This window comes from Pseudophryne corroboree, chromosome 8 (genome assembly GCF_028390025.1).
Source record: "Pseudophryne corroboree isolate aPseCor3 chromosome 8, aPseCor3.hap2, whole genome shotgun sequence".
NCBI classification, from domain to species: Eukaryota; Metazoa; Chordata; class Amphibia; order Anura; family Myobatrachidae; genus Pseudophryne; species Pseudophryne corroboree.
In genome coordinates this window covers 461573406-461601226 of record NC_086451.1, presented here as the reverse complement: position 1 = coordinate 461601226, position 27821 = coordinate 461573406, and the positions used below count along the sequence as shown (strand labels likewise).

The window sequence follows — 27821 nt, the reverse complement described above, 5'->3', positions numbered from 1 at the left end:
CGCCGATCAGCACCACGGACAGCAATGTGATCGCCGATCAGCACCACGGACAGCAATGTGATCAGCACCACGGACAGCAATGTGATCAGCACCACGGACAGCAATGTGATCAGCACCACGGACAGCAATGTGATCAGCACCACGGACAGCAATGTGATCAGCACCACGGACAGCAATGTGATAACCGATTAGCACCACAGACAGCAATGTGATCGCCGATCAGAACCACGGACAGCAATGTGATCAGCACCACGGACAGCTCAGCAATGTGATCACCGATCAGCACCACGGACAGCAATGTGATCACCGATCAGCACCGCGGACAGCAATGTGATCACCGATCAGCACCGCGGACAGCAATGTGATCACCGATCAGCACCGCGGACAGCAATGTGATCACCGATCAGCACCGCGGACAGCACTGTGATATCCGATCAGCACCACGGACAGTACTGTGATATCCGATCAGCACCACGGACAGCAATGTGATCACCGATCAGCACCACGGACAGCAATGTGATCAGCACCACAGACAGCAATGTGATCACCGATCAGCACCACGGACAGCAATGTGATCAGCACCACAGACAGCAATGTGATAACCGATCAGCACCACGGACAGCACTGTGATATCCGATCAGCACCACGGACAGTACTGTGATATCCGATCAGCACCACGGACAGCACTGTGATATCCGATCAGCACCACGGACAGCAATGTGATATCCGATCAGCACCACGGACAGCAATGTGATCGCCGATCAGCACCACGGACAGTACTGTGATATCCGATCAGCACCACGGACAGCAATGTGATCGCCGATCAGCACCACGGACAGCAATGTTATACATTTACCCTGACATGTTCCTCACAAGTTATTTTTGGTCTTACATAGTGTTCAGGAAGAAAAGGAATTTTTAGGTGCATCCTCTGTTCATATAAACATGGGAAAACGATCATAAAAAGTGGTGTACACCAAAAAGGTATTGAAATCCAAAGCAAAGGTATTAACAGGAAATCAAAGAATCTGCAACATGTACCGAAAACAAGTTGCAAAATAACATTATACCATCCTTATCCTCTGTATCTAAATCACAGTAAAACATCAACATTAGTCCATACAGATCTATAACATCTCTCTAACAGGCCTATTACTCAACTTTTGCAGCATTTGTCCTGAAAACACCCATTTTTGGGGATACCTGCAAATATAAATTATAACCTAAAGTTATGAATATGGGATTAGCCGCTGTAGCCTACGGGCTACATTTTCCAAAATGTACAGATAATTGGTACATATGCTGCTTAGTCTGTTTTGTGCATGACAAGGAAAACAATTAATAATAAAACGTCACATTGGAGATCAGTAAATCCACAACCGAATAAAAACCATAAAACGCATTCCCTTTACCTTTCACGTGGGTGGCAAACGTCTGGCACAATCTTGAAAGGAGATCTGGGTGTTCAAACTTTTCTTCTTTGGCCTTAACCCAGAAACAGGACTCCGTCAGCTCTTGTGGTTCCACCTAAACAAAAACCACGTAGGAACTTAGTAACCAAAAATAGAATATCCTCCAAATATACTTCATTATATGTACAGATAATGTTTGGTACTATCCAGGATCGATCACTTACAGCCCTCCCTATCCCCCCCCTCTCCCCATATAACACTGCTACAGTATATTCAGAACTATTATTAAATTTTTTTCCCTCTGGCCAGTAATACAAAACTCGTTGAAATTATAAAAATACAAAAACACAATTAATGTCTGGATATCTAATTGACGGTAAACTAGCCGGCTAATTTGGTACCATTTGCTCTTGATGGGCACAACATTAGCAGATATTTACTGGCCTTCAGGATGTAACTTTACCAAACATTCCGTTCGTCACGTGTAAGAAGCAATATTCTAAAAGCGTTCAGTAATACTTTATCTCATAGAAATGTTCACGAAAGGAATTGTAACCTCGGGATTGTTGTCAGTGATGTAAATACTGTACATTGTGCATATGTTACTGCAGAATGTATGAATAATATATACTTTATAATACAGTTCTAACAGAGAATACTGTAACCTTGACAAGCCATCAAAACATTTACCTATATACCATAAAGCAGAGTTTTCACACGACCTAGTGGAATCTATAAAGTAATGTTCAGAATTCTAACTTTTTCCTTTATTTCTAAATTGAATGGTTCTTTATTAATGAATAAAGGCCCGATTATGAAATGAGGGCAAAACCATGTGCACCGCAGGTGGGGCAGATGTAAAATGTGCAGAGAGTTAGATTTGGGTGGGGTGTGCCCAAACTGAAGTCTAAATTGCAGTGTAAAAGTAAAAAAGTCTGGCATTTGTGGGCTACATGCAAAAACAAGCAGACAGTATTTACCCTGCATACAAAAACAATATACTGTATGTATTTGCATCCCTTGTTTGTTTTACTCCCACTTCAGAATCCAGCCCTAAGTGTCATTGCATTTTGGGGACAGAAAAGTCCATCTATGAACCCCAAAGGACATCGTGTTAAGAACGTGCATCCTGACACTGTAATCATTTATTCTTATAATAAGGCACGGCTTGTACTATTAATACCTCCCATACCTTCATTTAAGTATATGTCACACTGCAGTGGGTAAAACTAGATAAGGGAATAGTGCAACAGAAATATAAACATCACACATAGAGAGACTATGTAAAGAATTTAGGGGAGAAGTTGCCGATGGCAACCAATCAGCTGCTCCGTACAATTGTATAGTATGCAAAATATAAATGTTACTTCAATGCTGATTGGTTGCCAGGGGCAACTTCTCCACAGGCTCACTTCTCCAAACCTTTCACTGCATCATGTATAGACCCCTTACTGTCCGTGCCTTTGGAACATGGTAGATAGAAACCGATCACTTCAACATCGCTTGACACATAGAAAAAAAAAAAAAAAGATGCTACATGATACGGAGTATTCAACTCAAAGTAATGGGAAAACCCGACTAGTGGAGGTGCTTGTTCTTTGACACCCCTGACGCCATCTTGCATTGAGGCTGCTGCATTGCATGCTGGGAAGAGGTCATAGTAACAACTATATCCACAGCTTTCACCCACTGTGCAGGTATTGGAGGGGGAGCATGTAATTAGTGGTGGGAGTCCCAGACCCCAGACGCCAGGACTCTACTGGCTGGAGGAAGCAGCTATTACACTACATTTATAATTGGAGATGGAGATTGATGATGCTTTAATGAAGATTAATCAGAATGTTATTTGTTTAACTTTAGACCCCGACTTATAACCATCAAAACAACTTACAGTATTGATTGTTTATTCAGAACTAGTATAGTCCTATTTACTTATAAACAGTTACTTATATAGTGTATATACTATACTGTACCTAGTCATTCACACCAGTTTCTGCGTCAGTGAAGCTTACAATCTATGAGGTATCTGTACTAAGCCTTGGAGAGAGATAAAGTACCAACCAACTCCTAATGGTCATTTTACAGTCTGTAACATGACAATTAGGAGCTGATTGGCTTTCTTTCCCCCCCAAGGCTTCCGCATCCTACCACACGGACACATACTTATATAGTAGGGTTAAACATTTTTGTTAGAATCCTATTAGCCCACCACTATGTTTTTGGAATGTGGGAGGAAGCGCACGATGGATCATGCCTTGGTGGCAAAAGAATCCAAGACCTCAACACTGGGAGGCAGCATTGCTAACCACTTTGCCAACCATGCTGCACGTGAAATTATAGCAGTGCCCAAACAGCATAAATAAACTAATCAAGTTCATTACCAGTAATGGGAGGGTATTCAGTGCTCTATGGGGGCCATTTCGACCCGATCACAGCGTGTTCGGTCACACAGCTGCGACCGGGTCACTACTTCACACGCACGGGGGCCATAATGCGCACGCGTGTCGTTGCCGGACAACGACACTGACAGCAGAAAAAGCGGTCGCAGCAGTGATCGCAAGAAGATTTCCGGGGCGTCGACTGACCGTTGGAGCCGGTTTCGGGGAGTGGCAAGAAAAACGCAGGTGTGTCCAGGCGAACGGAGGGCGGATGTCTGACGTCAAAGCCGAGCCCATCATCGCTGGATCCGTCGCTCAGGGTGAGTATGTCCAGGCCTGGTCTTGTTTTGCAGGAAACTTGTTTAGCATAGTAGTGCTGCACAAGCGATCGCACCCCTGCTATACTAAAATACACTCCCCCATAGGCGGCGTCTAGTTGATCGCACGAGCAGCGAAAAGTTGTTACGTGCGATCAACTCAGAATGAGGGCCTATAAAGGGTGAAATGAATAGAAATATATAGGGTTATTATCAAGGAGGAAAGTGGGCAGAACATATGAATTGTCTCTCCGATATTGCGGCTTCCAGGACTTGTATGTGCGGGAAGGGAAACACACACAAGATACCGTGTGCTCTCGTGTGCAGTCTCATTTGCATTCGCTGCAGTTGTTGGATTGCAATCTTCATATTCCGGAAAGCAGCTGGAGGGGTACAAGGCACAGCAATATTTGCATATTATTATATTCATGACCTTTTGTTGCCCCCCATTACTGTATTCTTTTTACCTTATTTTCTTTTCTACCTTCAGGGTCACAACAATTTTTCTTGCCGACGCAAAAAAAAAAAAAAAAAAAGGTAATGATTTTGTGAGAAAATATGAAGGGTGGCTGCCTGCATTGCATCATCAGATTGCTATTTATCAAGTCATCTGAATTTGCTCATTAGAGTCATGGGTCATTTATCACTTCATAAGTGAGGTAACAAGTCGCTGTGTAATACTTACAGGGCCATCTTAACATATAGGCACACCGGGCAGCAGCATGATTATAGGGGCATTTGAGCAAGGGAGGGCTGAGCCGGGCGGACATCTGTAGAGATTGCAGCCCGGCAGCTCTGATTGTGAATTACACCCAATCAGAGCAGCAAGGCAGCTTTCTCTACCGGACTCCCAGGCTGCAGACAGACAGTGACTGGCTGTCCGGATGCTGATTGGTGGATGGCTGGAGCTATCCACCAATCAGAGAGCTGACTGCCATTGACTGTATGGAGGTGTGTGGAGAGAGGGTGCAGGACTGCAGGAGGGGTAAGTTATGATAATTTTTATTTATTCTCGTGAATGAATGGGTAGGGGCCCTGAATGCTTTAATGCTTTAAGTCAGGGCTGGCCAAACCGGTCCTCGAGATCTATTAACAGGTCATGTTTTCCAGGCCTCCTGGAGATCTGTAGAATTGCCAGTTAGGAATGAATGCAGCACATCTTAATTAGTAATGACTACAACTGTGCACTAGCTAGGTGGTCTGGAAAATGTGAACTGTTGGTAGATCTCGAGGACTGGTTTGGCCAGCTCTGCTTTAAGTGAACAATCAGTATTTTTCCCCACAAAGAGAAAATGAATGATCTCTATAATGCCGCAAGATCAACCCATTATCAATTGGAGGGGGATACACTTGTGTGGGGTGATAAACATTCGCTGAATATTAAACGTTTAAAACAAAAACAATGTAGTTATTTTATAATCTATCCTAACCAACCTATCTACATGAGAGCTAGATACAGTATATCAGATGATATGTATGAAGGCTAGGCTTTTAAATGAAAAAGGAACACATGGGAATTAAGAATTTTAGCCTGAAACATGATAAAGTGATTCAGGATATAAAGGGTCAAAGTAAAAATAGTTTGGGAAAGTTTTTAGGGTGGAATGTTCTGCGGGTGGCCTGCATATTTGGGAACACGTGGGGTGCTGTTTGTACCGGAATTATATGAATGGCCACAATGCCAACCTCGAAATGGTAGATAATCAGCATATGAAGCTACCGGCATGTACAAGAGGAAGACCATTCCTATTTCTCCTTATCATGCAGATGAATAAACAGTCTACACTTTAGTAATGTCTGCAGCTCAGCGTTTGCAATAACAAGTGCCGCCCTTTAATATAGAACCTGGCAGAGAGATTCATTAATGTTTATTTAAAAGCTGAATATTTTTTAGTCTCCGAAACCTGTCAGTGTGCTTTAAAAAAAAAAAAAAAAGGTTTTAATGAAGCATCATTTAGTCTGTGTGACTGCGGTGCTAGGTGTGCGCCCAGCCAGTAACGGCGGCAGTAATTACACATGTGAGCATCAGCTCTCCCTGTAAGCAGCGCCCAGATAATGAATCACCGCCATGGACCTCTGATCAGTGTGTCGTTTAATCTGGTCGGTGGGAGTGTAACTTGATATTGATTTGCTTTTGTGCATCAGACGGTGCTTAGTATGAGAGCAGACTCCCAGCATGTACTAACAGCTCCATAATTGTATCTTTTAGCAACACATCACCAATAATGGGGCTTATTCCGAGTCGGCTGGACCTCAAATCGCCAGTTTTTGCATACAGAATGTGTGCAGATGCGAATTTACACACCCTTGTGTACAGTATGTCCGTCCAATTCTGAGTCAGACAGATCTTGGCCGGATGTCTGTTCATGAAACTGGGCGTTTCATGGGGTGGCAACTACGCTGAGATAATGCTTTTGCCGGTAACTCTTTCATGGGGCTGCCAAGGGCATTTCGCAGGTGTATATCAATAGCTCAGTGCAATTCTGAGTCGTGTGTACAGAGAAAAGGAGCCGGGTGCTGCACCAGGAGCCGGCTGCTGCACCGTGATGTCATATTGCAGCACCGGGCTTCCAGTCACTATGGGTGACACCCGGTTACTAGCTACACCCCCCACTAGCGACGCGGCGGCTGAGCGGAATCTCGAACCAGCATAAGATAATAAATCTGGCGTCTGCCTGTAACTACAGCCACTTTGCATGCGACTCAGAACCAGGCCCAATAATATTTTAGGTGATGCAATCTATTTGCCGTCATAATGGACAGGACAATAAATTGCCATGTGAAGTGACCTGTAGTGCAACTGAAAGATAATCTTATATTTCTGTAGGTCTGGGGCGACTGCTTGCGCCGCAGCTGAAAGTAGGGATCTCGCAGATGTGATTTTACTCGCAGAAAAATGCTGATCTCTTTAGCCAGATCGGGACTGAAATCCGGAGTGAATCGCTGGAGCAATGTTGGGTTCTCTACAATTTTTCTAAATATTGATTTAGGAAGAAGAGGGAAAAGAAATTACCATATGATATTTACTGTGTTTTGCTCATATTAAAATCCAGAAAGTGACAAATCAATAAGAGTGCGAGCGAAGCACCGATATGATTAATTCAAACAGCCGACCGTTGCACAGTTCAATAGGTTTGACAGACAGCTGTTGTGGGCGATCTAGACGTGTCTGTTTTCTGGCGCAGACAGAGAGTAAATGTCTTGTTATTTATCCTAAGATATCAGTAATTCCTCAAGAATATCTTATGGTTGGATGCATTTAATTACCAATTACTATGGATTAATGGAATGGTCTAGAATACAGATATAGATCAGGTTTATAAGAAGGCGTTTCACCCACACAGATCTACTGCTTGTGCAAAATAATAAAATGTAAGACAAAGGACCTGACACAGAAATGCACGTAATGGCGATGTCGGGCAGAAGCGACCAATGTTTCAGTCGGCGCGCTATCCGAATCGCACTGCGCATGCGTTACCGCTCTGAGAGGCAGATTGAAATTGCTTCTCAAAATGGTCTCTCAGAACCCGCGACGAGTCAATGGGGTAAATTTACTAAGATGGGAGTTCTATTTAAGACGGAATGTTGCTCATAGCAACCAATCAGATTGCAGGTATTATCTTCTAGAAGGTGCTAGATAAAGGAGAAGTAGAATCTGATTGGTTGCTGTGGGCATTGGGGGCCATTCCGACCTGTTGCCACGCAGCGGTTTATCGATGCGGTGCGAGCGGGTCTGGAATGCGCATGCGCGGCGGCCACATTGCGTGTGCGTGATGTTGCTCGGTGACAGGGGTCGCCGGGTTACGTCGCGTCTAATGAAGGAAGCGGTCGCAGAGCCGATCGCAAAGAAGATTGATGAGAAGAAGGCGTACCTGGGTGGATCCGGACCGCTGGAGACCGTTTTCGGGGAGTGGTGAAGAAAACGCAGGCGTGTCCAGGAGAATGGAGGGCGGATGTCTGACGTCAAAGCCGGCTCCAGCATCGCAGAGATCGTCGCACAGGGTAAGTATGTCCAGGGCTGATCTTGTTCTGCTTGAATTTTTTTAGCTTAGCAGGGCTGCACAAGCGATCGCATCCCTGCTAAGCTATAATACACTCCCCCATAGGCGGGGACTAGTTGATCGCAGCAGCAGCAAAACGTTGCTGACTGCGATCAACTCGGAATGACCACCAATATCCCATCTTAAGTAGAACCCCATCTTAGTAAATTTACTACAATGTTTCCGGGATCTCCTCCTAAAACAAGCAGAATAAATTGTGTATCACAGTTTTATGACGAAGCGTTACGGAGAGATGGGGACCACACCACGGTATGGTGTTGGCGTGGCAGGTACTGGTACCAGCAGGGGCAGATTGGGAACAAAAAGCGGCCCTGGAAAAATGTGTGCTAGTGGCCCCACATGGGCAGCACCAGAGGTGTAAGGTCTAGCCATGGGCCATGGCAGCAGCACCCTCCCCCCAAGACTTTCCAGATAGTGGGCATGTCTAGCATCAAGGGGGAAGTTAAAAGGAAATAAAATTACATATTATGAGCACATTATATGATACACCTTTAGAATTTAGGAAACTATATAATTCTTTAGAAAGATATATTTTCTTGCTTATTACACCAACCGTATCCCAATCACTATTCACTCAATCTTATATGTCAGACAAGCAGGCAGACAGAGCATACACTAGATCATCTGCAATCACAGGCTAAGTGGCAAAGTCATTTTCATATATGCAAATTATTTTGCATCTTATTCATTATGTCTATAAAAAGGACCACATGTCCTCAAACAAAACAGGCCCCGCGGGTATGTCGGCCCACCGGGAATCTTCCCTGGGAACCCTATGGCCAATCCGCCTCTGGGTACCAGCCAGGCTGAGGGCAGGGGCAGAAATTCCAACAACTGCAAATGGTGTTGTAGTATGGAAACTGTCTGGGGGGCAGCACAGGACCTCTTTTGGGACCATTAGTGGAACGGTGACCGTATTCATGGCCCACGTTCTATGGTGGAACAGCCCAGAAGTGTAACTACGACCATTGCTGCTGCCCACGATGCACCCTTTTCCAGATTGCCTATAGAGATTCCTGGACTCTCATACTCAATTCTTAAATAAGTCTCTGTGACACATTGTAGATGCATACTAAGTCGCTTACAGGGCTGTTTCTAGCCAATTTGGCTCCCAGTGCGAGATTTAAAAATGCGCCCCCCCCCCCCCCCCCCCCCATGACATAAAAAAATTAGAGATGAGCGCCGGAAATTTTTCGGGCTTTGTGTTTTGGTTTTGGGTTCGGTTCCGCGGCCGTGTTTTGGGTTCGACCGCGTTTTGGCAAAACCTCACCGAATTTTTTTTGTCGGATTCGGGTGTGTTTTGGATTCGGGTGTTTTTTTCCAAAAAACCTAAAAAACAGCTTAAATCATAGAATTTGGCGGTCATTTTGATCCCAAAGTATTATTAACCTCAAAAACCATAATTTCCACTCATTTTCAGTCTATTCTGAATACCTCACACCTCACAATATTATTTTTAGTCCTAAAATTTGCACCGAGGTCGCTGTGTGAGTAAGATAAGCGACCCAAGTGGCCGACACAAACACCGGGCCCATCTAGGAGTGGCACTCAGTTATCCGCTTTGCAGCAGGATGACTGCTGTGATATTTCATCTTCCTCGCAAAGGACTGTTGGACAGTCAATTGCTTACTGGAAGTAGTACAAGTGGGCTTACGACTTCCCCTCTGGGATGACCATCGACTCCCAGCGGCAACAACAGCAGCGCCAGCAGCAGTAGGCGTTACACGCAAGGATGCATCGGAGGAATCCCAGGCAGGAGAGGACTCGTCAGACTTGCCAGTGACATGGCCTGCAGGACTATTGGCATTCCTGGGGAAGGAGGAAATTGACACTGAGGGAGTTGGTGGGGTGGTTTGCGTGAGCTTGGTTACAAGAGGAAGGGATTTACTGGTCAGTGGACTGCCTCCGCTGTCACCCAAAGTTTTTGAACTTGTCACTGACTTATTATGAATGCGCTGCAGGTGACGTATAAGGGAGGATGTTCCGAGGTGGTTAACGTCCTTACCCCTACTTATTACAGCTTGACAAAGGGAACACACGGCTTGACACCTGTTGTCCGCATTTCTGGTGAAATACTTCCACACCGAAGAGCTGATTTTTTTGGTATTTTCACCAGGCATGTCAACGGCCATATTCCTACCACGGACAACAGGTGTCTCCCCGGGTGCCTGACTTAAACAAACCACCTCACCATCAGAATCCTCCTGGTCAATTTCCTCCCCAGCGCCAGCAACACCCATATCCTCCTCATCCTGGTGTACTTCAACACTGACATCTTCAATCTGACTATCAGGAACTGGACTGCGGGTGCTCCTTCCATCACTTGCAGGGGGCGTGCAAATGGTGGAAGGCGCATGCTCTTCACGTCCAGTGTTGGGAAGGTCAGGCATCGCAACCGACACAATTGGAGTCGGACTCTCCTTGTGGATTTGGGATTTCGAAGAACGCACAGTTCTTTGCGGTGCTACTGCTTTTGCCAGCTTTAGTCTTTTCATTTTTCTAGCGAGAGGCTGAGTGCTTCCATCCTCATGTGAAGCTGAACCACTAGCCATGAACATAGGCCAGGGCCTCAGCCGTTCCTTGCCACTCCGTGTGGTAAATGGCATATTGGCAAGTTTACGCTTCTCCTCCGACAATTTTATTTTAGGTTTTGGAGTCCTTTTTTTACTGATATTTGGTGTTTTGGATTTGACATGCTCTGTACTATGACATTGGGCATCGGCCTTGGCAGACGACGTTGCTGGCATTTCATCGTCTCGGCCATGACTAGTGGCAGCAGCTTCAGCACGAGGTTGAAGTGGATCTTGATCTTTCCCTAATTTTGGAACCTCAACATTTTTGTTCTCCATATTTTAATAGGCACAACTAAAAGGCACCTCAGGTAAACAATGGAGATGGATGGATTGGATACTAGTATACAATTATGGACGGGCTGCCGAGTGCCGACACAGAGGTAGCCACAGCCGTGAACTACCGCACTGTACTGTGTCTGCTGCTAATATATAGACTGGTTGATAAAGAGATAGTATACTCGTAACTAGTATGTATGTATGTATAAAGAAAGAAAAAAAAACCACGGTTAGGTGGTATATACAATTATGGACGGGCTGCCGAGTGCCGACACAGAGGTAGCCACAGCCGTGAACTACCGCACTGTACTGTGTCTGCTGCTAATATATAGACTGGTTGATAAAGAGATAGTATACTCGTAACTAGTATGTATGTATAAAGAAAGAAAAAAAACCACGGTTAGGTGGTATATACAATTATGGACGGGCTGCCGAGTGCCGACACAGAGGTAGCCACAGCCGTGAACTACCGCACTGTACTGTGTCTGCTGCTAATATATAGACTGGTTGATAAAGAGATAGTATACTCGTAACTAGTATGTATGTATAAAGAAAGAAAAAAAACCACGGTTAGGTGGTATATACAATTATGGACGGGCTGCCGAGTGCCGACACAGAGGTAGCCACAGCCATGAACTACCGCACTGTACTGTGTCTGCTGCTAATATATAGACTGGTTGATAAAGAGATAGTATACTCGTAACTAGTATGTATGTATAAAGAAAGAAAAAAAACCCACGGTTAGGTGGTATATACAATTATGGACGGGCTGCCGAGTGCCGACACAGAGGTAGCCACAGCCGTGAACTACCGCACTGTACTGTGTCTGCTGCTAATATATAGACTGGTTGATAAAGAGATAGTATACTCGTAACTAGTATGTATGTATAAAGAAAGAAAAAAAAACCACGGTTAGGTGGTATATACAATTATGGACGGGCTGCCGAGTGCCGACACAGAGGTAGCCACAGCCGTGAACTACCGCACTGTACTGTGTCTGCTGCTAATATAGACTGGTTGATAAAGAGATAGTATACTCGTAACTAGTATGACTATAAAGAAAGAAAAAAAAACCACGGTTAGGTGGTATATACAATTATGGACGGGCTGCCGAGTGCCGACACAGAGGTAGCCACAGCCGTGAACTACCGCACTGTACTGTGTCTGCTGCTAATATATAGACTGGTTGATAAAGAGATAGTATACTCGTAACTAGTATGTATGTATAAAGAAAGAAAAAAAAACCACGGTTAGGTGGTATATACAATTATGGACGGGCTGCCGAGTGCCGACACAGAGGTAGCCACAGCCGTGAACTACCGCACTGTACTGTGTCTGCTGCTAATATATAGACTGGTTGATAAAGAGATAGTATACTCGTAACTAGTATGTATGTATAAAGAAAGAAAAAAAAACCACGGTTAGGTGGTATATACAATTATGGACGGGCTGCCGAGTGCCGACACAGAGGTAGCCACAGCCATGAACTACCGCACTGTACTGTGTCTGCTGCTAATATATAGACTGGTTGATAAAGAGATAGTATACTCGTAACTAGTATGTATGTATAAAGAAAGAAAAAAAAACCACGGTTAGGTGGTATATACAATTATGGACGGGCTGCCGAGTGCCGACACAGAGGTAGCCACAGCCGTGAACTACCGCACTGTACTGTGTCTGCTGCTAATATAGACTGGTTGATAAAGAGATAGTATACTCGTAACTAGTATGACTATAAAGAAAGAAAAAAAAACCACGGTTAGGTGGTATATACAATTATGGACGGGCTGCCGAGTGCCGACACAGAGGTAGCCACAGCCGTGAACTACCGCACTGTACTGTGTCTGCTGCTAATATAGACTGGTTGATAAAGAGATAGTATACTACTAATATTATATATACTGGTGGTCAGGTCACTGGTCACTAGTCACACTGGCAGTGGCACTCCTGCAGCAAAAGTGTGCACTGTTTAATTTTAATATAATATTATGTACTCCTGGCTCCTGCTATAACCTATAACTGGCACTGCAGTGCTCCCCAGTCTCCCCCACAATTATAAGCTTTGTGAGCTGAGCACAGTCAGATATATATATACATTGATGCAGCACACTGGGCTGAGCAGTGCACACAGATATGGTATGTGACTGAGTCACTGTGTGTATCGTTTTTTTCAGGCAGAGAACGGATATATTAAATAAAACAAACAACTGCACTGTCTGGTGGTCACTGTGGTCGTCAGTCACTAAACTCTGCACTCTCTTCTACAGTATCACAGCCTCAGGTCAATCTCTCTCTCTCTCTCTCAACCCTAATCTAAATGGAGAGGACGCCAGCCACGTCCTCTCCCTATCAATCTCAATGCACGTGTGAAAATGGCGGCGACGCGCGGCTCCTTATATAGAATCCGAGTCTCGCGAGAATCCGACAGCGTCATGACGACGTTCGGGCGCGCTCGGGTTAACCGAGCAAGGCGGGAGGATCCGAGTCTGCTCGGACCCGTGAAAAAAACATGAAGTTCGTGCGGGTTCGGATTCAGAGAAACCGAACCCGCTCATCTCTAAAAAAAAATGTGTTTCCCCCCCCACACACACACACCTAGATCAAAAAAAAAAACTTGCGCGCGCACCCGGCAAGGGGGCATGGCCTCATCTAAATGGGTGTGGCCTCATTTAAATGGTCATGGCCTCGTCTGAAAAGACTACCTCACAATCCAATTTTTGACCCTGCACCAACAGATCACGACCACCACAGGAAAAAAAAATGCTACCATATTAAGCCCCACACAGTAATGCCCCCTGCACCATATTATGCCACACACCGCAATGCCCTTGATACATTAAATTCACACACTACGGCAGGCAAGAGTCCCCATTTCACACATTACGGCAGGTGTCCCTAATTTAAACATTGAGATAGAGAGAGAATACTTACAGAGGCGATTACCGCTCTTCGGCCCGTCTCACCAGTCGCTCCTCGCGCCGGCCTTTCCCTCTTCCTAACTTGGATCCCCTTCTGTACTCCGCTCGAGGGGGGGGGGGGGGGGGTTTCGCAGAGTGACGGGGTTGCGTCGTGACGTAACAACGCAACCGCGTCATTCCATGAAACTCCGCCCCCCGAGTGGGTTACTCGGGGAGAAATAGGAGGGGGAAGCAGGGAGCCACAGTTGGTGCCGCGGCGGGCGCCCAGTGCGGTTGCACTGCTCGCCTGCCCCAAGAAACGGCCCTGGTCGCTTGCATTGTACCGGGCCCTTACGATGAGTATTTTTGATGAACTGGAGTTGGTATAAAGTCACCTATTAAGGACAGCACTACGTGGCAGGAGGTAGGGAGCAACTCCCTTGTATCTGTCCTTTTGCCAGGTCAGCGTCCGAATCACAAATCACTGCTGTGCGCAATGCCAGAGCCAGTATTCCGGGCACCCGTGCAGTGCACTTTTGTTGCATTACAGATTTGCGAAAAACAAAACTGCACAGTGGGACACATGGCGCGGGTCAGGTGCAAGCCAAAAAAGGCAGTATGGCACGGTTTGAAAACAGGTGTTTGTGGACACGTCCGTAGCATACCTATAATTAACCACACATATGGTATAGATCAAACATGCCTCCTAGTGTATTATACTGTACACACATACACTGTACAACAATAATGTATGGAAGGATTCGGCGCCATCTGGTAGTCATAAGCGGTATTACAGTGAGACAGATTACATTTTTTCTTGGTACCTTTTGGACATTATTTTTGGCTTGGGTGGGTCCAGTTACTTAAAACTACTCACAAGCCAACCGGTGAGACTCCACCCATAGCAACAGAAATATCCAACTATAAAGCATGATTCACTGATAGGAGAGCAGTTTAATAATGGTCTGCACCATGGCGGATCCACTACTCCGATACAATAATACTTCCTGCTGTATGTCATACATCCCATTCCATCAGCAGAGACAAAAACTCAGAAATATAAAACTAGGGGGAAAAGAAAAATAGACGCGGATTACAAAACAATAAGTTAAACTTTTCAATACTTTGACGGCCTCCATTAGTAAGTCAATTAACGTTATAGATTGGACGGGTTTACATGGGAAATGTCAAACTAATTTACACAGTTACTAAAATAGCCGATAGGTTCATCTGGAACCTTTCAATGAGACAAGGCGCTGAAAAGGGTTGCTGCATTTGTAGTGCACAGATTTCTAGCTACGTAGAAGGGGACAGATTTATTTTGCAAAATAATAAGATTTATGTCTGTAGCAAGACGTTAGATTACTGAAACAAGGTAGATGGAAAATGGTCTATTTCCCGTGGCGCTCCTTGCGACAAGGAAAGCGAGATTGCGTCTCATCATACACATTCCATTGGTCGTGCTTTGCACATTCCAACCAAACTCTTTCGGTGAAGTGTATAATAAACACAATTGGCCTAAAGCAACATAAACGTAAACTTGAAACGCAGGTACAGCAAGTACCACGTGTGATAACAGTCCCCGTTTTCCATCACTCTCGTGATCCATTTCAACCACGAATGAGGCCATAACGAGTGCGGATTTTAAGGCGAAAACCAGAGACGTTTTACGTAATGAAAAGAGGAGCTTCTGAAGTGTTTGGAGGTTGAGTTTTAAAGTATTACAGTATTTGTACTTTGAAATGTGCCTCCGGTCGCCTGCCCACCTAGGCATATTGCCAACTAGCAGGGGCCTGGGCAAAGTCTTAATAGAATCACATTGGGCCCAGGAACTCCCGTCTTTTGTCAATTCTCCACTGGGCAGTAGAAGGAGCCTGAGATGCCGAATGGATGTTCGGAGTCTGGGGCTAAGGGTTTTGTGGTACTTAGATATGTACCTTGAATGTACTGGGAGACACCAATGGGAAATCAAAGCATTTTTTGGTGCTCAACCAAATCCTTAATGTTATTGCACTGGCCTGGAGCTCCAACTGGGGGTCACCGGTCCTGACTTCACATGCTAGACTCATACACTCATAGCAATTAATCAGATCTCAAACGGAGTCTGCAGAGAAGAGTATAAGAAATTAATTTGTAGGCACAATCTTACTTCATCTTTATATGATGCCACTTTTAGAGCTTGAAGCAAATACAGAGGACAAGCTTTCCCTTTATTTACACATTTCTCATTCCCAAAGGACGAATGCCACTTGTTGTGTTTAATGTTACACTTTGTAATATTCTGTCGAGCCGAAGACGGCCTCTTGTCTGCGTTTATTATTCCACAGCTAATGGTGCAACAACCCCTCGGGGGCTATATCTGAATAATGACAATAAACAAACCCCAGACTCCACAGACAGAATAAATTTAATAAAAAAAAGGAAAACAAATTGTAAAAAGGAGATTGTGATTCTGAATTATTATTAACAGTACAAACTTTGGATGCTTGGTTCCCTGTTAATCATAATATCATAATATAGGTGAGCCCGGGGGGTACTCGGAAATGGTCACTGCTGAAGTACTAATCCAATCATTAAGGCAGGTTTCATAAATAAGTCACAACGGTCAAACATAGGAGGGGAATGGAGGCAGCAGGGAGCCACAGACTGAGAGTTATATAGTGGGAGGAGCAGGGTCCCCAGCAACACAGAGTATATCAGGAGATGAGTGATGTGTCAGTGAGGACAGCGCTGCATGTGACAGGGGCAGTGACATGATGTGAGGAGGAGAATGGAGGCAGCAGGGAGCCACAGACTGAGAGTTATATAGTGGGAGGAGCAGGGTCTCCAGCAGCACAGAGTATATCAGTAGATGAGTGATGTGTCAGTGAGGACAGGGCTGCATGTGACAGGGGCAGTGACATGATGTGAGGAGGGGAATGGAGGCAGCAGGAAGCCACAGACTGAGAGTTATATAGTGGGAGGAGCAGGGTCCCCAGCAGCACAGAGTATATCAGGAGATGAGTGGTGTGTCAGTGAGGACAGGGCTGCATGTGACAGGGGCAGTGACATGATGTGAGGAGGGGAATGGAGGCAGCAGGAGCCACAGACTGAGAGTTATATAGTGGGAGGAGCAGGGTACCCAGCAGCACAGAGTATATCAGGAGATGAGTGGTGTGTCAGTGAGGACAGGGCTGCATGTGACAGGGGCAGTGACATGATGTGAGGAGGGGAATGGGGGCAGCAGGAAGCCATAGACTGAGAGTTATATAGTGGAAGTAGCAGGGTCCCCAGCAGCACAGAGGCAGCAGGATGCCCCCAAAGCGGCGTTTTTTGCTTCAGATTCCCCAGTGTTAGGTGGTACAGTATGTCACATCTGCAGTAATAATATTTCCTGTAGAAAACAAATAACAGGTTTGGAGAAAAGATAGAATCTGTATTGTTGACGCACATGGGTAAAGAAAATACAGCATGTAGTGAGCTAAAATATGAATAATTGCTGATATACTATATCACACCAACGCCTACCTGTCACTTTATAGCCAAACAAAACCCTTCTCACTGCTATCTGAGTATGTAATCATGACAAAAGTTCTGATACTACATCATACCCTGTATTAAAGCCGCTGTAAAAGGCACAAGTAGTGCTGAAAGCGATAAACTATATGGAAACCAGTGATATATCTATGAGAACAGCTGATGTTGAGAAGCATCATTATAACTACATTATAACAAATGAGTTGGCAACTGTTATGAATCAAAGGGCAGCTGTCTGAGTCAATGGGATGTATTAAAAATAGCTACAAACAATATTGTTTGGATTTAAAGTAAATACATATTGGTAAAATCTACAAATATTCACTAGACTAGTTGGTTATGACCGGATTAATGTCACAACAAGTGATACTGTATTAAATACTCTTAGGATACTTGCAAACTGTTAGTGCAGCTCTGTAATAGAGGAGGACCCTGAATTAATAAACGGGATCATTTCCTCACTGAGGGGGAGATGTACTAAGCAGTGATAAGAGTGGAGAAGTGAGCCAATGGAGAAGTTGCCCATGGCAACCAATCAGCATTGACGTAACATTTATAATTTGCATACTATAAAAGTATACAGAGCAGCTGATTGGTTGCCATGGGCAACTTCTTGGGGTTATTATACTCCTAAAATCATATTAACCTATACTCCCAGCCTATCAGTAAGGAGCATTCCTTTAAAGACACAAATAGGGAGTGTGAGGTAACGGATATATAAAAGTTATTTTATGGCTTAATCTGCACTGGGACCGTATGTGTACGGGACATCCAGTAAGAGAAGTGAAGGGCACTAATATTTGTAGAGTCTTTTATTGAAGTCTAATTGTCACAGTCATACCTACCTATGCTCGTAGCCTCTCAATAATAGGAGCCTTACTGTGAGGTATTCTTTCATGAGTAGTAGGTGTAATCAGTAGCGGATCTTTTGCCCGGGGCGTGGGCCCCCCCCCCCCCCCCCTCCCGCAGTGAAGGGAACTAGACGCTATCCGTCTAGTTTCCCTTCGTGCAGAGGACCTTTGCTGTGCGGTGCACAATGACGTCATCGCGCACCGCACAGCATTGTGGGACTGGCACAGACGCTAAGGGTCATGATTGACCTCTAGTGTCTATGCTGTGCTATGGGAGAGACGTCATGACGTCTCTCCCATAGATCCGACGAGAGGAGCGGCGGCGGCGGAGGAGGCCTGCAACGGCCGGGACTCGGAAGCAGGGATTGTAAGTATCCTTTTTTTTTTTTTTTTTTAAGCGGCGCTACTGGGGACACAAATGGCGCTACTGGGGACACAAATGGCGCTACTGGGGGCACAACTCTACAGGGGGCGTAACTGACCACGCCCCTGTATGAAGCCATGCCCCTATTTTCCGCCCGGGGCGCCACAAGGGCTAGAACCGGCCCTGGGTGTAATAACATTGGGACACTGCATATATCCGCAGTAGGATCGGAATACGAATAAATAGCTGACTTAGTAATCAGCAACATTACAATATTGATAGTGACCGAGCGGAGGTATATTACCATTGGGGATCCGGTCTCTAGATCGACAGCAACTAGGTCGACAGTGCCTAGGTCAACAGGTCAAAAGGTCAACATGAGTTTTTCACAATTTTTTTCTTTTTTTGAACCTTTACATACTTAACGATCCACGTTGACTACGATTGCAACGGTAATCTGTGCAGAGCGCAGCGGTAGCAGAGTGAAGCACCTTGCCCGAAGCAGCGAGCCATGCGAGGGGACACGGTGCACTAATTGGGGTTCCCGGTCACTCTACAAAGAAAACAACACCAAAAACCCCCCATAAAAAACTCATGTCGACATTTTGACCTGTCGACCTAAACACCCTGTCAACCTAGAAACCATGTTGACCTAGTTACTATCTACCTTTCATACCACACCCACTTAGGTCGACCACTATTGGTCGACAGTAAGTAGGTAGACACGGTTTCTAGGTTGACAGGGACTCTAGTTCGACATGTACTAGGTCGACATGACAAAAGGTCGACATGTGGGTTTTTTTTAAATAATTTTTTGTACTTTTTCATGCTTTACGATCCACGTGGACTATGATTGGGAACGGTAACCTGTGCCGAGTGCAGCGGTAGCAGAGCAAGGCACCTTGCCCGAAGCATGGCGAGCGATGCGAGCCATGCGAGGGGACACGGTGCACTAATTGGGTTTCCGGGTCACTTAACTTTTTTCATGTCGACCTAGTACGTCAACCTAGAGACCCTGTCGACCTAGAATCCATGTCGACCTACTTACTGTCGACGAGTAAGGGGCTCATTTGCGCTCTCACCTAGCTGTCGGTATGCCGGTGGTCGGGATTCCGGCACCGATATGCTGGTCGCCGGGAGCCTGGCCGCCGGCATACTCTACTACACCCACCATTGAGTATATCAACCTGCCAAAATATAACACGTGGACGCGTTTTTTTTTTTACATCTTTATTCACAATCTTTATTTTTCTCATATTCACATGTGTGTTAGTCTTTGTAATTTTAACCTCTATGTTTTACTGTAGTCTGGAATATATTGTATCTTATTTTAATATCATCGTCATAAAGGTTATATTTTATGAGTTAAAAATTTTCTTTGCCCATGTGCGTCAACATTACAGATTCTCTTTTTTCTCCGAACCTGTTAATTGTACATGCACTGTAGTTGACAGCACCCCCTAAATTGATAATAAACTATTTGAAATAATAAGAGGGGCTTTGTATTATTATTATTATTATTATTATTATTGCATTTTATTTATAGGGCGCCACAAGTGTTTCGCAGCGCCGTACAAAGGACAGTACAGGGAGACAAAACTTAGCATAACAGTAAAAAAATAACAAAAATAGAGTGCAGGTAAGAAAGAGCACCACAATTCTCATACATAATACAGCTAAGATGTAAGTAGCGAGGGAGTAACCATTGTACTACTTGGGGCTGGCGGCCATAGATAGAGAGGAGCCTTTACCAGCAGGAGAGAAAGCGGGTAAAGATGGTCGCTGAGTAGGAGAGAGCTGCGAGTGAAATGTGAGAAGAGGGCTTAGATAACAAGAGGAAAGAGGGCCCTGCTCTGAAGAGCTAACAATCTAGTGGGAAGGGACGACAGACAGATGACATGAGTAAGTGGATGTACGGTAATGAATCCCACACACCCACAACATTAACTTACACTGAGTGTGCAGATACACAATCTCTGTAGAGAACAATGAAAGGACTGGGTGTTTGGTTGGAGTTAAACTGCATACATAAGGGAATTACAAATAGACTGTCCGCCTGTCAGTATCCAGGGAAATGATCCGAGGAATGGTTTATCTATTCTAGTGACACATGAGAGAAATGTTACAGGGTGTTCGGTAAAAGCACAATACACACCTACAGCAACACCATCTATCATGTCTGTAAGAAGACCGGGGAGGAACACAGGAGGCAGAGAGAAGCCAGTATCTGGAGTGTGTTGTGTATAATTAGTACACTAATTACTGGTTACCAGCACAGCCCTGTCATAAAATGACTATCTGTAAACAGTCCTGGAACGCAGTATTCCCCAGTGCAGTCCGCTATCACTCATTTCTCGCCTCAAATCGAAGACTTAAAAATGCACCTACGGGAATATATTTCCTGAAAAGTCAGTGATATATCTGCGGCTGTACTTAGCACATACTGTAGGCACGTTCAGCCGATGCCCAGGACCATACAGAAATTATTCTGTTTAAGTTACTTTGGATTCTACCCCTCATTGTTTTAGGGCCCAGTGATGGGGAATCTTGGCACTCCAGCTGTCGTTGAACTACACATCCAAACATGCCCTGCTACATTTTTGCTATTTGGCCATGCTAAAACTGTACCAGGGCATGCTGGGATGTGTAGTTCAACAACAGCTGGAGGGCCAAGGTTCCCCCATCACTGTTAGGCCAATTTGTCTTCCGAGCGTGCTGCTTAGAGGGAACGGTGATGGGCAGAGGAAGGGACTGTGGGACAGAGACATAGCTAATGGCACTCTAGTGAATGCATTTCTCGGTAGAAGGCTTAGCAAACCCTTAACAGAAGCAAAAGAAGGTCACATCACATTAATCTAAAGCCGGGGACACAACAGAGCGATGCCGGCACGATATGCCGTTTCGTAATAACATATTACATGCATCGCTCAGTGTGTACGGGGGATTGCGTGCTCCTGCGGTCACTAGCGATGGACATTTGGTTGGATGGGCTGCACGTCTAACCAAACGTTGTCGCTAGCGTCCGGTAGTATGCTAAACAAACGTGACCCAGAAATGGGCGTGGATAATGCTTTACTGGAGTATAACATTTTCCGAAACTTACACCAAATATTTTCCTCCGTGCCTCACAATTTACTGCAACATGTTGCAGGTAGAATTTGGCCTATAGTGTTCCCAACCCGAGTACCAGCCAACCAGCTCCTAACTGCTACGCTACTGGCTGTGTTTGAAAAATAACATGAGCTGATTGGTTGGTACTTGTGGGGACATTTACTAAGCAGTGATAAGAGAGGAGAAGTGAGCCAGAGGGGAAGTGGCCCCATCAGCCAATCAGCAGCTCTGTATCATTCTATAGTATGCAAATTATAAATGTTACTTCAGTGCTGATTGGTTGCCATGGGCAACTTCTCCACTGGCTCACTTCTCCGACCTTATCACTACTTAGTAAATGTCCCCCCCTTTATTTCCATCCACTTTATCACTCTTCAGGGCTTAGTACATATGCCCTTGTCTGATGTTGGGAGCAGTGACTAATTTTTACCTCTCTCTGTACAAAGCTCAAAACCAGTCAGATGTACGGCTGAGATGAAGAGAGCGATCAATGGAACACAGTTTAAAAGAGATCTTGATGCTGCGATCACAGAGTGGGGAAAATCATTTTAGAATAAGCCTAAATCTTACTTCACAGCGGTTTCTACTAGTCTAAATAAATTCACATCTTCATAAAGCCGGAGAGCTCGCGCACATTCTGATGAAATGCTGCACTTCAAAATCCGCTCGTCTTCAAATCTCAGCGAGTGAGAGACGACTTCAGCTCATCAAAGCTGGTAAAGTACCTCGGGACGGCTTGTTAACAATATATTAATAATTGTTTTGGCAGGTGACTCGGTGAATTCCCATGCAGAATGTGGAAATGACAGAACACAGTTTGATGCTTAGCGATACCCAATTATTGATGGCAAAGACCAAGAATAATTTTTTATATATATATATATATATATATATATATATATATATATATATATATATATAATGTACTACAGGAAAATGATCTGCTCTAATTCCCGGCTTGTTTAATCCTCCGTCTGTGAGACAGGTGTTAATCTTATGCAGCGAATGAAACTTCATTTAGAAGTTTGGAATTTTAAAGTGACAGGCGCCTGTCAGCCGCTGTGCGATAATGACTGCGCTTTATCTCGGATCCTCACTAGCCTCGTGGTAATCTACGTAAGCCGCAGAGTTTCCAGATGCAAATACAGCCCCATCCTGATACACATACAGCTCGGAATACAGTATGTGCAGAAATACACTACTGTATTTTTCTTATGCAGGTGCTCTGTGGGTAACGTACTCCCAATTTAGGGTCCGATTCAGACCTGATCGCAAGGAGAGTGACAGGAAGCGGGCGTTTCTGGGTGGTAACTGCCCGTTTACTGGGAGTGTCAGGAAAAACGCAGGCATTCCCAAGCGTTTTCAGGGAGGGTGTGTGACGTCAGCTCCGGCCCCCATCAGCCTGTTTGTATCACACTGTAGGAGAAAGTCCTGGGCTGCGCACAGACTGCACAGACTGGAAAAAACATTCGATGGTGAGTGAGTTGTGAACCGATTTGCAGCTGTCCGGCGAAGTTTTTGCACGGTGTACGCATGCATTCACACACTAGCCCGGGGCGGGTTTTCACTCTCTATGGGTGGCGGCTGCCTGATCGCAGACCTCTGCAAAAACGCAGAGCAGAGATCAGGTCTGAATTAGGCTCTTACTCCTCTTACTCCCAACCCTGCATCAGCCACTTGTTTGTAAAGTCACCTTTAACTGAATGTATAGTTAATGAACCGAGGAAGAAGTGACCGCACTGTAAGAGTTTGGTCTTGTTGTTACCATAGAAGCGCAGCTGCTATTGTGCTTTATTACAGATAGAAGATCACTGAGACTCATTTAGCAAAGTGGAAATTCTGTTTTGCAAAATCACTGTACTGTATATGCCGCTGTTTTTACACAAAGCTTTGCAGGGCCATCATGGCAGCACCTGTGGAGCGACAAAAGTTTACAAAGCTTCATCGGAGGAAGAGATTGTTTAATAAAGAAGAGGATGTGGCATATTTTGAGGTGTCTCACTGCTTTGTGAGAGTAAAGAGCATTTGCCTAAATACATGGGAACTGGGCTTCCCACCAGATCAGCCAGTTGCACTTTCACAGTAAAATGTGATTTCCAGACGCATTTTATTAAATGCAATAAAGACGGTAAAACTCACAACAGTGGACCTGATTCATTAAGGATTGCAAGTGCAGGAGGAGGGTGCATACCACCTCCTCCCTGCATTTGCGGTGCGATCGCATATCAGATGAACATCGCGACCATCAGCGTTCCTTACTGAATTAGGCTCATTGATGTGTAACGATCACTGACTGGGATGTTCCCTCATTCTCATGGTTCTTTCAAGACAAAGGGACCAACTCGTCATTCATTAAAGTAACGTTGGTAAGAAGCAAAAGTGATCGCAATAGCGATCATTACACTTTCTGCTGCGGCATCTATTCTCATCAGACCGCATGCATGAGTGGCTATTTCCAGGGAGGGATCAAGTGGATCCCTCCCCTGGTAAACTATGGCGCCTGCCATGTTACCGGTGACTAGTCTCTACAGAGCATGCGCAGATCACCAGGAAAATGGCCAAAGCACCATTTTCTGGGTGATTTTTGCTGCAGTACCGAAGCAGGACTCCCAAGACATAAGTAATTAAACTCATATGTACAAAAACATGGCGCCTGTATTGCTATTGCAGTGTCCAGTCTAGGTAGCTGTAGACCAACTTTTAGACACAATGTTCCGCATTTTACAGAGCTACATATGATGCTGCCACAGTACAAGGTAATAACCTTAGCTTATGCGTTATAATGTTTGGGAAATATCAGACGTCTTACCTTTGACCAGTTTATTCTCTTCATGGTAGTTTCCGGCTTATATACTTTCTTTGGCTTCATTCCAAAAGGCAAAACTACGGGTGGTGGAGCAGCAGCAAATCCAGGAGGCCGTATACCTCCGAAAGGTGGCGGTGGAAGTCCGAAAGGAGGAGGGGGTGGAGCTCCTGGAGGTCTCAGCCCAGGGGGTGGTGGAGGCGGAGGAGGCGGGCATCCTCCAGGAAGTGGGGGCGGTGGCGGAGGACCTGGAGCTATACCGCCGGGGAGAGGCGGTGGCGGAGGTCCTCCAGGTGGTGCTGAGTCACTGGGAGGTTTAACAGCCTGGAATGAAGACAAACAGAAAAAAAACAAAATTAACATTACAGACAATGTACTAAGGTTCATTTTGCGCTTTCCTGGCACAGGAATTTGAGGGAATAAAATACATAAGCACCATTAGGAATGACCAGACTAACCATCTATATTGACCGGTTATTTTATTTTCAATAGGAACCCACATCAAATGTAACCATATTTTTTTAATGCTGCAGAATAAACCTGCAAATATCACCGACACAGTGCAGGGAACCATAAAGAACTGGATCAAAAGTAGTAAGAAGAGATGAGGGAGATTATTAAGTGACTCCCATGGATTATATGCAAAATAATATTCAGGAGAATATACTTCTGGGAGTGCTGACCAGACGTGCTGGGCACTACCCTGCACTGACGAGCCCTAAGTAAAACTAAACAGTGTGTCTACAGGTAGGGCCGTAGAGCGTGGGACTGGGTATTGTAAGGTGTGTTACTTACCCCCTGGAGGCATAGCTACACCCCTGTACCCATAGCTACACCCCTGTACCCTAGCTACACCCCTGTACCCTAGCTACACCCCTGTACCCTAGCTACACCCCTGTACCATAGCTACACCCCTGTACCATAGCTACACCCCTGTACCCTAGCTACACCTCTGTACCATAGCTACACCCCTGTACCATAGCTACACCCCTGTACCCTAGCTACACCCCTGTACCCTAGCTACACCCCTGTACCATAGCTACACCCCTGTACCCTAGCTACACCCCTGTACCCTAAGCTACACCCCTGTACCCTAGCTACACCCCTGTACCCTAGCTACACCCTTGTACCCTAGCTACACCCCTGTACCCTAGCTACACCCCTGTATCCTAGCTACACCTCTGTATCCTAGCTACACCCCTGTACCATAGCTACACCCCTGTACCCTAGCTACACCCCTGTACCCTAGCTACACCCCTGTACCCTAGCTACACCCAAGTACCCTAGCTACACCCCTGTACCCTAGCTACACCCCTGTACCCTAGCTACACCCCTGTACCAAAATAAAATGGTATGCTTTGCAGTGCCATGTGCCCCTCAGATCCAAGGGAGGTGTGGGTGTGTGTGTAGGAGGGGGGGGGGGGGCAATCAGTGCGATCACTCTCACTTGCACATCAAGTAAGGAGAGGAGACGGTTTCTGCTCAGCGGCTGCTGCCATTGACAGGTAAGTGGGTGTGCCGGCCCACTCCAACAAGTCAGGCAATTATTACCCACCATCTCCCTCTCTGCCTATAGGTAGAAATACCATAATAGCGCTCTAACACCAGGTGAGCTGACCAAAGATAAAGCCCACTCTCCTGATTGAATGAATCTATCTATCTATCTATCTATCTATCTATATCTCCTATATATTAGCCCAGATCTGTGACTTTGTGACTCATTTGCTAACGCTGGGCGGAGTCACAATGCTGGGTGGAGTCAAGTCACAGATCTGCCCTAATATATAGGAGAGATATAGAGAATAGGAGAATTACATAGGCGACTAGGCTATATAGATAGAATTACTGATGATAAAAGTACATAGTGACCGCAGGATATAATTACTCATAACAGTACAGACCGCTGGATTGTGCAGAGACATCTGCAACGGCACCAGGTTAAGGCTCCGTCCAGGCCACGCCCCCCGACGCCAACCATTGGACAGATGGTGGAAGCGCGCGCTGTGATTGGCCGCTGCGGCTAGCTGCTAGCAGCGCAATGCTTGACTCCTGCTGGGTCCCCGCTCGCACATGGAGCCGCTGCCGGACGCTGGGATGCCACGCAGCGGACAGACCGGTAAGGTGCCCGTGCACGCCGTCCCCTCATACTGAGCCCCTCCTGGTACCCGGACTCATCCCCCGTCCCCGCTATATGGAGGTAGCTGGGGATGCTCTGGAGCATGAACACCAAACCGCTCCTCTGCCCCTGCGTGCTCCAGAGCGGTAATAGGCACAACCTCTGCCTACTGTACATGGACTAAAGCAACAAATACATACCCGGCCCGTATGTGCGGACACCGGAGCGGGGCCAGCAGCAGTAGCAGGCGGAGGGAGTCTGAGGAGAAGGGGGACACTCAGTGCATCATCCAGAGGCTGGAGTGGTTGCAGAGCCACATCACCCGTCACATACAGGGTAACCCACCTCCCCACTATCTTATACTGTATAAGTACTACTGTATGCTGCCTTTGTATTACACATAAACTATACCTACCTCCATACCATCCACAGCACACCCGCCCCGACACTACCCTCAGCTCCCCCGGAACCCCTCCATCATCCACCGCAACCCCACCCCTCCCCCACCCACGTAACCCCAGCCCATCCCACGCCCACCGCACTACCCACTGTACACCTGCCCCTTACCCACCCACAGCGCCTACGGAACCCCTGCCACATACACAACAGCCCTGCACCTGGCCATCCCCCACCCCCAGCACTTCTAACGTTACCCCAAACGCAGCACTTCCCCCTCCTCCATCCACCGCCTCTCCCCCACCCACACCACCTCCTGACCCCCTCTCCCACCTGCACCCCCCCCACATTCGCCCCCCCGTCCACCCACAGCATGCACAGACACCCTCGCGATCACCCCTGCGCTGTTCACCCCCACAAAAGTGCCAACGCCCCCTTCACCATCAAACGCACTTTCGTCCTGCAATATTTACACACTCACAAAACTAGATATGCACCAACCACTCCTGCTATATATTTGGCCAGATCTGTGACTTTGTGCCTCATCTTCAAATGCTGCCCAGAGACACAATGCTGGGCGGAGTCACAGACCTACCGTGTCTGGCCCACCCACTGCTGCTGTGATTGCTGGGTGCTCTCCCTCCTGCTCCTGCCTCCCTCCACGCTGCTGCTTGGTGCGTCCCGTCGCCGTGTGTGAGAGCCACAGCCGCAGAGCCGGGTAGTGCTGTTGTGCTCTCCCCACCTCCATCT

The 27821-nt window shown here is 46.0% G+C and overlaps 1 protein-coding gene across 8 annotated transcripts in view; it reads right to left on the bottom strand.

Annotated features, from left to right (window-relative positions):
• The window catches only part of DIAPH2 (diaphanous related formin 2), a 1435719-nt gene that overhangs the window by 883974 nt on the left and 523924 nt on the right, over nt 1-27821 (bottom strand). For all 8 annotated transcript variants that reach the window (XM_063938356.1, XM_063938358.1, XM_063938359.1 and 5 more), the window contains 2 exons: nt 24566-24883; nt 1413-1527 (listed from right to left, as the gene is read on the bottom strand). In XM_063938356.1, coding sequence (XP_063794426.1) covers nt 1413-1527; nt 24566-24883 — 433 coding nt within the window. The remainder of the gene's footprint in view (nt 1-1412; nt 1528-24565; nt 24884-27821) is intronic.